This window comes from Penicillium canariense (genome assembly GCF_028826845.1).
Source record: "Penicillium canariense strain IBT 26290 chromosome Unknown utg000002l_segment0_segment0, whole genome shotgun sequence".
Lineage (NCBI taxonomy): Eukaryota > Fungi > Ascomycota > Eurotiomycetes > Eurotiales > Aspergillaceae > Penicillium > Penicillium canariense.
This window is the reverse complement of record NW_026622729.1, coordinates 1,988,070-2,000,412: the sequence shown is the minus strand read 5'-3', so window position 1 is coordinate 2,000,412 and position 12,343 is coordinate 1,988,070. Positions and strand designations below refer to the sequence as shown.

The following is a 12,343-nucleotide window of genomic DNA, read 5'->3' as shown; positions in this document are numbered from 1 at the left end:
ACTGAGGAGTGAGTTTCCTTTGTCTTCAGGGATATGGATATGGACATGGATAGGGATAGGGATATGGATATGGATATGATAAGAGCATGGGTATAGATTATGGACTTGTATATAGCACAATATAGCACAATATAGCATGGATTTGGACCAACCGCAGGCAGTCCAGATGCCGGCGCCTTTGCATGGAGACGGCTTGCCGTCTAACCGTCTCATCAACCCCAAATGCCGTCGAGAGCTGCCGGCTGATGTGCCAATGTGTGCATTGCAGCGAATGGCCGAACTCTTCTGAATAGGAAACCGAGCAGATTAGAGTCGCATTGTCGCGCCACCACGATTGTATTTCCCCCTTCCCATCACAGCGAGCAGCCTTACGTCTCCGTCGACCGGGCAAGCCTAGCTCCTTTGAGCGAGACCAATGGCCCCTCAGGACGGCGTCGTTCGATGCCGAAAACGGGGCCTCGCCCCGGAGCGCCGCAGACGAGCCCAGGCCCGGCCTGAATGCCATCAAGGAGGCTATTAATGGCATATGCAATAGAGACCAGGCAAGACCAAACTCAAGCCGGCCCACGGGTCTGCAACGAGGAAGTCCAATTGGACGGCGTGGTCCAATGCTGGTCTGTTGGACTCTTAGCAGCGGCCGAATATCGACCAGGCTTCACCAGCCGTCACCCAAGTACTGGCTACCTGCACTGCCGCGCAGGGTGACATTCTCCAGCCCGTCTCCGATTGACCACTGGTTGCCCTGGTCGTCTCTCGTAGTATCTCCTGTTCCCGTGCTGGCACGAAGGCAAGAGGCAAAGCAAAGGGATTCCGTCCAACCCCTGTCGACAATAGTACCCTCCGCCTCTCCCCTGTGCCAGGCACATCGCGCATCCTGCATCCCACACCCCTCCACCCTCCACCCTCCACCCTCCACCCTCCACTGTCCACCGTTTCCCCTCAGGCTACAGCCCACCTTCCCCATCCACATGACAATGCGTGCATGCGTACCCGAGTGCCGAGCCGGCAGTGCAGCTGGTCGCGACTGGAGAGGTAAGCCTGTGAAGCCACAAGCCCCGACGACGTCACTGTGCATGGGGTTCTTTTGCCCATTTGCCCATTTGCCATCTGCATCGGAGACAACCGATCAGATGACTGGCGGGGGACGGAGGAATGACTACTCGATCCCGTCGAGATCTCTGGCCCGACTCCGCTCCTCCAGGAGGTATCGGGTATACTTCAGGTACCTGCTCAGGTACCTCCTCGCAGTACAGTCCGCCATCACGCTCAGCCTCAGCTCGCCCTCCTCTTTGAATGATTAATTGCAGTCATCTTGACCGAGACAAGTCAACAGGCAGAGGAAGGGGGATTTGCCTGGGGACATCCTTCCACATCGGACAGAGAATTGTTGGAATTGGGCCAGGTACCCACCATCACGTCACGGACAGATGATCTTGATCATGATCGGAATAGGTGGATACCCTCGTTTCGCAGTCGATGAAGCCCGGAGGGGTTCATAGTTCGGAAGATTAATCCCGCTGTCTTAGCAGGGCGACTTGCAACCCCCTTGTGGACTCTCGTTTGCTTCAAAATGTCCCCGGCGACAATCGACTGAGCCTCGGTCGGCCGCATCAGTAGGAGGGGAGACCGGACATGTCGACTGTTACGGCAACACCATCGCCATCAGTAAGGAGGTGAGCATATCAGTTCACGGTGGCGTCGCCACTGTGAACTGGACCGCGGGGCAACGAAACTCGCCAAATAGACAAATGTAGCAATTCATGAGCGGGCAGCCAGGCCCTCCCCTTTTTTTGCGTTCTGTCTCGATTGGTTTTGGTTTTACATTGGTTCTGTTCGTGGGTTTTTTTCTTCTTATTCTGAGGGATGGGGATGAAGGTACTCCGTACATCCCACAAGTGGCTACCCTAAACCATAAGCATCAGGAGGGGGAAGGAAAGACGGTGGCTTACCTACAGCCCCAAACCAGGATTCCGTCCCACGATCATCCGCGTGAGAAATCTGGAGAGTTTCCGGATCACACTAGCAGCTCAGTCTCGACGTGCCTCTTGACCGACACTCTGACGAAAGACCAGGAAAAGTGGGCGAGACAGACGCAAGCACCGGGTGGAGAGGCAAGGAGTCGCCAGCATCTTGCAGATGATCGGCCATTCTACGTGTGAGCGACCAGTGACATAAAAGCTCTTCCAAATCGTGCAGCACGAGGCGGATCAAACACATCTGGCAATCTATGTAGGCTACATATGATCCCACCAACCAATGAGCTAGGAAGCGCGAAAGTCGTCCAATCTGACGGCAACCAGCGCTCGCATTAGATGAGTAGAGACATGTGGTTGGGCCGACGGGGAAATGCTGGCGGACAATTGTCCCGACTCGTTACCATCCTGGCCCGTTGTTTCGGGCAGTCCTTGATAAGTAGGGAGGAGTAGGGAGGAGTAGGAAGGTAGCAGACTAGCTTTCCATCTGGGATGAGGATGATTCCTGAATAGTAGATAGCCGGCAGAGCCCAAGAAGTATCACTTGCGTCATCTCGATGACAAATTCCATTTAAGATTCAACAGGGATATCACAGCCTGCGCCTCTACAGTAAGTGCCTTCAAAGATCTGGAGCGCCGTCAGTAATTGAGTATTCCCTGTTGCCCACATAAGACGCTAGAGATGATCAAGAGCTGATATTGAGAGCTATCTGCTCCCCATCGCCTTCTAACTGGTGGGCTGGGAAGTCAGTATCCATGATCCATGTTCACTAGGCTTCGGGTTGATCCGGGAAAGATGCAAGGTGATAGATGGAAGGTGCAAAGGCGCGGAAATGGAGCATGCCATCTGCGTAGAGAACGGGAACGCGTCAGCATGAGACCGTTGCCGGGGGGCATTTATGCGTAGCTATCAAGCCAAATCCAATATGTCCGTGACAATCCAACAATCAAAATAGACCCGATCAATCATCTAGCTCTTACATCCTCACGTCCCGTCCCTCTGTTGGGGATATCAGCCGCGTTATCAGCATGCAGGGATTGACATTGATTACGTGTGTCTGGGATCTCAGCAAGTTCCCCATCGAAAGGGCATTCCTTAGCCGAGGGTATCGCCAGCTGCAACCCGCAGCGCCGATGTCCCTCCGGTCACCGCATTTTAATGAGCCGGTCTCGGAACCCAACGACTTTGATACTGCAAAAGATGCAAGGGGCCAGGTGAAGGACATGGCTCCTGGACTTGACACCTAGAGGGGTTATTTGGGAAAACAAGAGCACTCCGAGAGGCGAGCGTCACCGATGTTGGTATCTTGGGACCGCTTTTCTCCTCCCACCTACAGATTGCTGAGCGGGGTTACGGGTTTGTGTTATCACTTTCTATGAAATATGTAGAGGAAGATTGGAGTGACCACGCAGACCATCTACAGCAGCAAAGAATCAAATGACAAATCCTTTCAAACCTTGTATCATGTCGATGTTTAGGATTATCTCCAACTCATAAGGGCTGGTCTCGATCGTGCGATGGCAACTACTCGCAAGAAATGGCTTCCCGCTTCTGAGACAAAGGCATGTCCTGATATTTTGCTGAATCTCTCTTCCTTCCTTTCCCATTCTGCCACCATACAAACACTAGAGTTTCCTCTTTTCGATAGTTGAATATACACTAAATGGCCTCGGACGAAATTCATTGTTGGTCATCTATGTGCCGCCAGCGAACGAGCGCTGCGTGTTTATACCCTAATCAGGGGGCCCTTGATCTTGTATATAATATCGTAATCAGTCTTCCCCCAGACCCATCAATCATCATTCCGCCATATCAGTCAGCGTATGCACGGGACACCTGACAGAGTCGGCGATATTCTTGGCTTCACATGGCACACTGTCGGGAATAAGTTAAACATTTGCGGGTATGAGCACGGTCGTCGGGGGCACAACCTTGGTCTCCACCGTCCCCGAACCAGATGACCGACCCATCTTGACCCAACCCCACGCCGAGAGAAGCCGGTCAGTTCGTGTCCGCATCCCCATGAGAAAGGCTGAGCCGTCAAGGGGGTGTATTGCATCATTTTGTCCCCTTCTAAAATGCGGGGTAGCCGGCCCGAGGGCAGTCGGGACTCACGGAGGCATGGGAGATGCGATGGGCACGTCTATGTCAGCGGCGAAGCGTGTGAACCGTCTGAGCCAAGTGAACGGAGCTGAGCCCACACTAACTCTGTCGTCAACCCCCGGACTTCTCATGCACCCTCATCACAATCTCCTTCTTCCCGCTTTCGCGTGATAGGGACAATGCCATCCACCACGTCGGTACGAGACTGCAGAGGGGGGGGAGAAAGCAAACACATGTGGGTTCGAGAATGCTCGGAATCCTCATCCAGTCGATTTCATTCCCCCCAGCCCTGCCCGGATATTGGTCCCGCCAAAGAAAAAAAAACGAACGTCGACTGGATCAATCCGATGACCAGGTTCGTGGGAAAAAGGAAAGGGATTCATACGGTTTTCTTTCGGGTTCTTTGTTTCGTCCGCTCGAGCCGCCCTCCCTTTGTTGACCAGCCCTGTCGCAGGTACTGCACGATTTTCCCGTGGACTTGGGCCATAAGCCATAAGCCCTAAGCCCATGGGCCCTGCTGGCGAGGTCGATCCAATGCCCCTACTAGCATCCATAGCATCCATAGCATCCATAGCATCCATCGCATCCATCGCATCCATCGCATCCCCTTTGGACCAGTATAAAAATAAATCCTCGATAGCCGCTCCGAATATCCTTCTTGAGACGGGGGCCCACTCCACGCGGTCCGCCACCATCCTCTTTGAACGGATATTCGGTCCGGGGGCGTTTGAGACGCCACAGAAGTTTGGGTCCCACTGTGTTATCTTCTAGGAAGCTAATCCCGGAGCGGCGTCCAGGATGATAACCTGGGGTCCAGTGGGGGATAGCGCCAGTATGGGATCCACTCGGTATTCTCGGCGCTGTACGGACTAGGTTGATTTGTTTGATTGATTGCATCCAGCGCCGTACGGAGTACGCCGTGGTGATGTCCCTTGTTTCTTCATGGGTGCAGGAGGAGGCGCCAGACTATGCTCTGCCATGCTTTGCCATGCCCTGCCATGCGCCCCCCCCCCCCCCCCCCCAAACGCCGAATTACGCCAATGGCGGACGACGATTGTTTCCCATTGAGGCGGGATCAGTTGCAGGGGGCGCATTCCCTGACTGATGCCAGACCGATGCTTTCCATCGCGTGTTTCCCACCAGTAGGCATGCAATTTTTTGTTTGCGAGATACCGTCATTGGAGCGTGGGGCCCCGATCGGGCTTCCCTCTTACAGGCCATGAGGCCCCCATCGGCATGCACCACGGTCTGTGGAGGCGAAACAAAACCCGAAGGCTTGCCGATCTCGAACCCGGCAGGGTCTCAGCAGGACGCTTTTTGTGGTTAGTTCGCCCTGCTGTTGACTTAGCTTCACCGGATCATGGATTCCCACATTCCTTGTGGCGCACTGCTCATCTCTCATCCTTCAATACCATGCGGCCTGTCTCATGGTTGGGATAATAAGGTTGAAGGATCCGATGAGATCTTCGGCGGTTAAGATTACCAGAGTGGATTTCCACGTTCAGCAGCAGATGCCACCGTGCCGCCGCTGCCTCCGCTGCCTAATGATCTACTGTATGGACCCAGGGTCTCTCTTGGCAGGTCCCTGATCCGTGGTGGGCATGGCTGTCCCATCGACGGGGCGCCGATCAAAGCTTTTCCCCCGACTGTTGACGGGGCCCAGAGATCGAGGGCCAACGGTGATTGGCATCGCGCACCCGAGGCCAACCGCCATGCTCGTGAGGGGCAGCCCAGCATCGCGCTGTCGACCTTCCACTTCCATCATCGCCACCGTCATTTTCACCATTCATCGGGGGGAGAAAGTCCCATGCAGAAACCTTTTTGCCTAACCCTGGTAAACTTAGCGTGCCGCGGCAAAGGGAAAAACAGCTGTTTGACGTCTACAGTACTTCCCAGGATCGACCGGCGTCTTCCACACCAGGAAATGCGAAACGAAATCCAAGGATCTTGGAATGGGTATGGCTGTGAGATGGTCACCGAGGAAGAGGGCCCTTAATTAGCTCCATACATTCATTTGCGCGGTACTCCGTCGAGGGTAACCGCTATGATGCAGTAGCCCCCAGGGGGGGGGGGTGGTCAGTACTCTTGTTTTCTCCCTTCTACAGCGCGCCCAAATCAGGCGGGTGCTGCCTCATTCACAAAGTCTATCCGACACTAAAATCCATTCCTCTCCTGGTAGTGCCGGGAACTAAGGTCTCAATCGGAGAGGACTTTGCTTCGGGGGGAATGGTATGCGAGATTCCCTTGTTTTTGGCGGACTACAGTACTGTAGGAGGGCAAATGCTTTCGATCGTTTGTACAGTATGTTTCTCGTACAGAATCAGAATACCAATTACTAAACCATACGGTCCGGTGGTAAGATGAGGGTTAGCCGAGTGGAGTCGTTCCATGCCTCTAGATCGCCCAGGGAACAGCCCCAACCTTAAGGAAATGACCCGGTCGACTGGATGTCAATCTATACGGGACTTGGCAATGAAACTGCTCAGCTGGGAAACCACGAGGGGGGAAACCCTTTGCGAGAGAAAAGCGACTCCGTGGAAAGCCCCGACTCCGCGTTCCCGAAGCAGCTGTTCCCGCGTAAGTTGCGAGGGCCAGAAAGCCGCGTCATGGACAGCATCCCTTGCGGCGAGAATATCCCGCACCAGTCGTGATATTACGATATCTCCTCCTGCTGCCTTATTGGACTGGGGTCTCTTGCTTCTCTGATCCGGGAGTATTAACGGGGACTATGGGCTTTTGGAATCTGAACGGCTGAATGCCGGGCCCTCATTGGCTCTCCGAAGGAGGGGGACGCAGCGTGTCAAGTAGCCTCTCTGCACACTAGCCTCCGAGAGCTTGCTCTTTTGCTGGGACAATCGTCTGTGAATGTACAGAGTTAGCGTGGGCCTTTCGTCTACTCTGTACTTTCTCTTCTCGAGGGCCCCCACCGTCGAGGGACCGAATGGGGCCAGAGTCCGGCTAGGCATGGACGGTGGACCCAGCAGTGGCTTGGCTCTGGCTGTTGGATGTGCTTTCGCCGAGGTTCTTGAGTGGCTGAATTCCCAACTGTCATGAGAGAGTGCTCGGCGATGATATCATAGCGAGCATCGTCCGGAGTATGCTGCAGGTTGGACTATTGTGGATTGTAGCACTACAGGACGAGGTACATGTACCCCAGATGTATCCTCTGATCCCTGGGGGCGAACCGGGGGCGAACTGGGGAACTCTGTCTTTGTCTGTCTTCTCGTCTTTACTTTTTGTTTTCTTTTTCCCCCTTTTACTTTTGTTTTGACTTTGGACTGTTTACATTTTGTCGTTTTTTGGGCTCCTTACCCCCTTCCAAAGCTAGGCCAGATAGATTCCAAAGAGGCCAGAATCCAGACCCTGTGAGCGCACCGAGCCGGCACCGCGTGAAGTCCGGCATATGGCCCAGATTGGCTATCGGAGGGATCCAGAAGGGCGGGATAGCGAATCGTCGTAGTCGGGGCGTGTCGGATCCCCTAGGCTCATTAGCTTTATTCTTCTGGTCATCTAGGAACGCGGACTTTGACCAACAGCTTACGCACTGGGAGGTCATCCATGCTCCTGAATTAAAAATTGAACATGGTACCGTAGTCTGTCCCTGTAACATACGGATCCGCTGGACTCAGTACCCACCTCGTATATCCCCACGCACCTTGCCCGGTCCAGCCTAGCGAGGGTCTGTCAACTAGGTTGGCCTAGTCAGTGGTGGGTCGGGAGGCCTGGAACCAGGTTCCAAATGGCCCCCCCCCTCCTCTCTCCCACGACCTAGAGGAACGGTAGGTCCGTACCGCCAACGTTGACTGGGTCTAGTGGCCTGGTCGACCTGGATGAATGGACGGTAATGTGGGGGTCGGCCTTGGGAGATGTCTAGGCAATCGCAATTCCGTCGGACGAGGTTTAATTGCCAACCTAACCCTTCGCGCTTATCCTATCAGCAACGCTCAGTTGAAAAAGAATACGGAGTAATAAGGAGAATTATACTAAATATAACCGCTCCCCCCCCTCTCTCTCTCTCTTCTCTTCTAGTCCCCGAGGGAAGAAGATATGGTATGGATGGTATTGGTGGTATTGGTGGTATCTCTCGACTCGTCTCTATTTCCTAGGAGCGCGAGGATGATTCGATTTTATCCATAGGTGGCCTTCTGGATTAGCAATCAGATGTACCTTGATTACACATTTGTCGAGGTGCCCCCTTATCCGTGGAAATTCCAATGAGAAAGCCGAATCCTTGACAGGCGGGGCCCAGTGTAATGCTCCCGTACGGTGAATACCTGGGCGCTCGTCGTACCTCGTTTTACTGCTTTATCTTACCCCTTAGATACCTCTCCAGGTACCAACGGTACCGAGTACGAGGGTACCGGTACCTAGCTAATTAACTCGAGTGGCTCACCCCCAGAATGATATGCGTGGCCGCTGGTAATCATAATTTCGCAAGTCCTTGTTCGCGGCGACGGGACTGGAGAAGGGTACCCGGTACACAGCTAAAATTAAATATTCATCCTAATCCATAATTACTGGAATTATCGTGGTTTATTATGCCCTCGACCTGGATTACCTGATTCCCGATTCCCTACCTTCCCCCTTCTAAATCCGAAATTCGAATAATCAAATAATTAAATTCAGAATAATCCGAATTAAATCGTAGCAGACTCCCCTTTTGAAACTCTGGATTAATAAAATAATTCGCATAAAGTGTCACCTCCTGTACGGTCCCATTCGCGCCGTTATTTCCCTTCCCAGCTCTCTCTAGCAAGTCCCAACGCTGCTCTCATCGCTCGTTCTCGCTCTTCGCTGCTCCTCTGCTCTTGAATATCATTTGAGGCCCCCCCCCCTCCCCTCCTCCTTCCCTCTCATCTTCCCCCCTCTTTTCTATCGTCAATCATCCTCTTCTTCCCTTCCTTTTCCTTCTTTCCTCCTCTACTTCCTCCCCTCCCTCTCCCCCTCCCCCTCTCCTCCCTCATTCTCTGGTCGCCCTTATATGAACTGTCTATTATGCACCGGGCTCGTCTAAACATCCCGGCTGCTATTCTTCCGGCCTGACCAGGACCATCCCGGATCCTTACATCCAATACGTCTTTTATTTGTCGCATGCGCTGACGCTCCCCGTCGGCCCTTTCTGCTGTCCCCCCTCCCATTCTTCCGGTCTTATCTCCACGTCGCCGCGCGCTCTGCTCCGCAACCCGCTTCCCCCGCAACCTGATCACGTCCTCTGTGGAGGTTCTCCCCAACCTCGCAAATCATGGCTCCTGGCAGCGGGCGCGATTTCAACTGCTCTTGGGAGCATTGTGGCAAGGTATGTTTCCGCACGCGTCGTCGCGATCTTCCCCCTCCTAGCGCCCCTCCTAATTCGGTACTAATTTGGTACCTCTGCTCTAGTCGTTCAATCGCAAGTCAGACCTTTGCCGTCATTATCGGATACACACCAATGAGCGACCCTACCATTGCACGGTGAAGGACTGCAACAAGAGCTTCATTCAGCGCAGCGCTCTGACCGTCCATTCGCGGACCCACACCGGCGAGAAGCCCCATGTTTGCGACCATGAGGGCTGCCAGAAAGCTTTCTCAGATGTGAGCATCTCGAAAACCCAACCCGACCCCCGTTCTTGTGTGAAACGTATCCGCTAACAGGAGAATCCGACAGTCCTCCAGTCTAGCTCGTCACCGACGAATCCACACGGGCAAGCGACCATACATCTGTCAGGAACCCACCTGCGAACGAAGGTAAGGCCAATCCCAAACACCCATCCGCACCAGGGGGCCATCCGCTCACCTCGCGTGTGAACTGTAGCTTCTGTCGCAAAACCACCCTCACGAAACACCAGCATCGCTCTCATCCTCCCGGGTCCTTGACTCGGCCATCCTCGGAGGACGCGACCTCGGAGCACTCCTATCACCACCACACGCCGGTGACCGTATCGATCCCCAACGGGAACGACCAGTACCTCCTTGCGCAGCAGCCATACTACCCGCACTCCGCGACGCCCAACCACGAGTTTTATTCGCCACAGAGCGTCCCCATGAACTCGGTCCCCGGGCATGAAGGCGCGCCCCCGATTGTGACGCAGAACGTGCCCGTCACCTCGGCCATGAACATGCCACATGCGCCGCAACACGCGCCGCACCACCCGCAGCAACATCCGCAGCAGCAGCAACAGTATATGCAGATGATGCAGCAGCGCTACGATACGACACCGCGGACGAATTATCTGCCTCCGGAATATCACCAACCACCATTTCCCGGCCACCAGCTGCCGGAGGGACAGCCCATGATGGTGGGCTACCATCCCAATTTTCAGTACAAACCCCCAACCCGCATCTTGAACCAACCGGAGGGGACTGACTGGGGATTCCTGGGAGTAGGTTAAGAGCGGATCTCGCTTAGATGCTCCGGAGGTCTGGCCCAACTGATGAATGCCCGTCACGACTCTTTGCTCTTTTGCTTTCGCCCCGATTCCCCCACCATCTATTTTTCGAGAGCACCGGGGTTTTTTGCATACTACGTTTGTATTGGTTCATCTTTTCTATCTGTTTGTGTTCTTGTCCCTGGTTGCCGGGCGCTGCGTTTGGATTCCCCTCTTACCAGTTTCTTGGGTCTCTTTCTTTTCATCTCTGATTTTCTCATTTCTCATTTAAAAGGAGAGGACCGGCGTTTTCTCTTTTTCGTCCTTTTCGTCTTTTTCCTTTTTTTTTTTTTTTTTTTTTTTCTCTCATCTCTTCCTCTCGCTCTTTTTCTCTCTCTCTCCGCTTTTGGGATCCTCTTTCTTGAATTCTGCGCTGTTCCCCTTGATACCTGGCCTGAGATGATACTCACTTTCCTTGGGGGCTGTTCTATGGGCCCGCCTGATGTCTACGAGGAACGAAGAAATCCCCTTATTCGCGCGTCAAATTTTTCGCATGAGAAATGCAACACTGGACACCCTTTGAAACCATAATTCTGTTCTGTCCCGTATGGAGTATCCGAAGCCACCCGTCATTGTAGAAGGCCTTACAGGAAACTGTAAATGAGCATTTCATCTTCTATCATCTTGCACCGCACGATAAGAGGCAAAGGCCCCCCTCGGGTCTGCTGCAAGCTCACTCGTCCGTCTGGCTCGTTTCGGAATGTCCTGGGGTGAACGGGGCCCTGATTGGCCGCCACGCCCAGTGGGTCTCTGTCCCCAACTAAACCCCCGAACTAACCCCCAACGCTCCATCCCATGTAAGTTAGTTACTGGACGGCGTAGTCAGCGATTAGCAAGCAATATCTTCATTTCGCGCGAAGAGCTAGACGACCAAATTAGCGACATCGCCCCAGCAAGGGGGGAGGGCGGGCCCTATCGGGAAAGAGCAATAGGGCTGTATGAGCTGTGCTGTATGAGCGATCCGAAGAATGGAAGAATGCGACTGCGTGGCGTGCATGACTCGTGGCGGCCCCCTCCCTCTGACACTATTTTTTCCCTCTTGAAAGAGAGCGACTCTCGGAAAGCTGGGAAGCTAGAAAACCCAAGCAGCCAAGTGGGCCCCACACAATCCCTTCCTGCCCCCCTCCCCAAAGTACCACAATCAGCACCAACCTGCGGCTGGCTAGCTCGACAAACAATCGAATGGGCAACTCGCCTGGCTTAACCAACCAAAATTAACGGAGACGCTCATTCGTGCTCGTGATCGTTTACTTTTTGGCTGGCTGCTTCATGACTGGGCAGGCGAGAAACGAGAGGTATGATGAGACCAGCTAAGTTATCAGTCCATATCTCGGCGTGTCGCCCCTTTCTGCCTCAGCCGGTGGGTCGCGCTGGGTGCGAGGGGGAAAAGCCAACGTACTCCGTAAGCGAGCCCTTGGTTGGCAAGCCTGTCAACAAGACCAAAGGACTAAAAGAATGTTGTAGGCGTCCGGTCCAGTTTCCATGCCGACACCGGCATCCGGGTTTATGTCCATTGTGCTCGATGCCTATCGAAATCGCAGATGCAGATGCAGATGCAGATCAGACGCGGACGAACGTCCAGGCACGGCCACGCAGGCGAGAAATCAGCAATCAGCTAGACGCGACGGTCTGGCTGGATCGCCACGTCTGCGCGCGTGAGATTGCCCGATCGACGCTACCGTAGTGCCGTTACGGGGCCTTTTCGACGTCTTCTGGACGTCCATTGATCGATCGATGAAGGCGGACACGGAAACGCGGGGGCCGCCATACCAACACCACTCACTCATCCTTCATCCTCTCTCCGAGCATTCCACGACTCGTCCAATCGTCCAATCGTCGAGTAGTCGGCGAGTCATGCCAAC

General features: G+C 54.0%; 1 protein-coding gene across 1 annotated transcript; it reads left to right on the top strand.

Moving 5' to 3' along the window:
* Positions 1–9,319: 9,319 nt before the first annotated feature.
* Positions 9,320–10,445, top strand: N7482_003931 (putative C2H2 finger domain protein; the record flags this gene model as incomplete). The annotated part of the gene is made up of 3 exons (XM_056686056.1): positions 9,320–9,373; positions 9,457–9,648; positions 9,735–10,445. 3 exons carry the CDS (start codon positions 9,320–9,322, stop codon positions 10,443–10,445), a joined length of 957 nt encoding a protein of 318 aa, XP_056544798.1.
* Between the last annotated feature and the right edge of the window lie 1,898 nt (positions 10,446–12,343).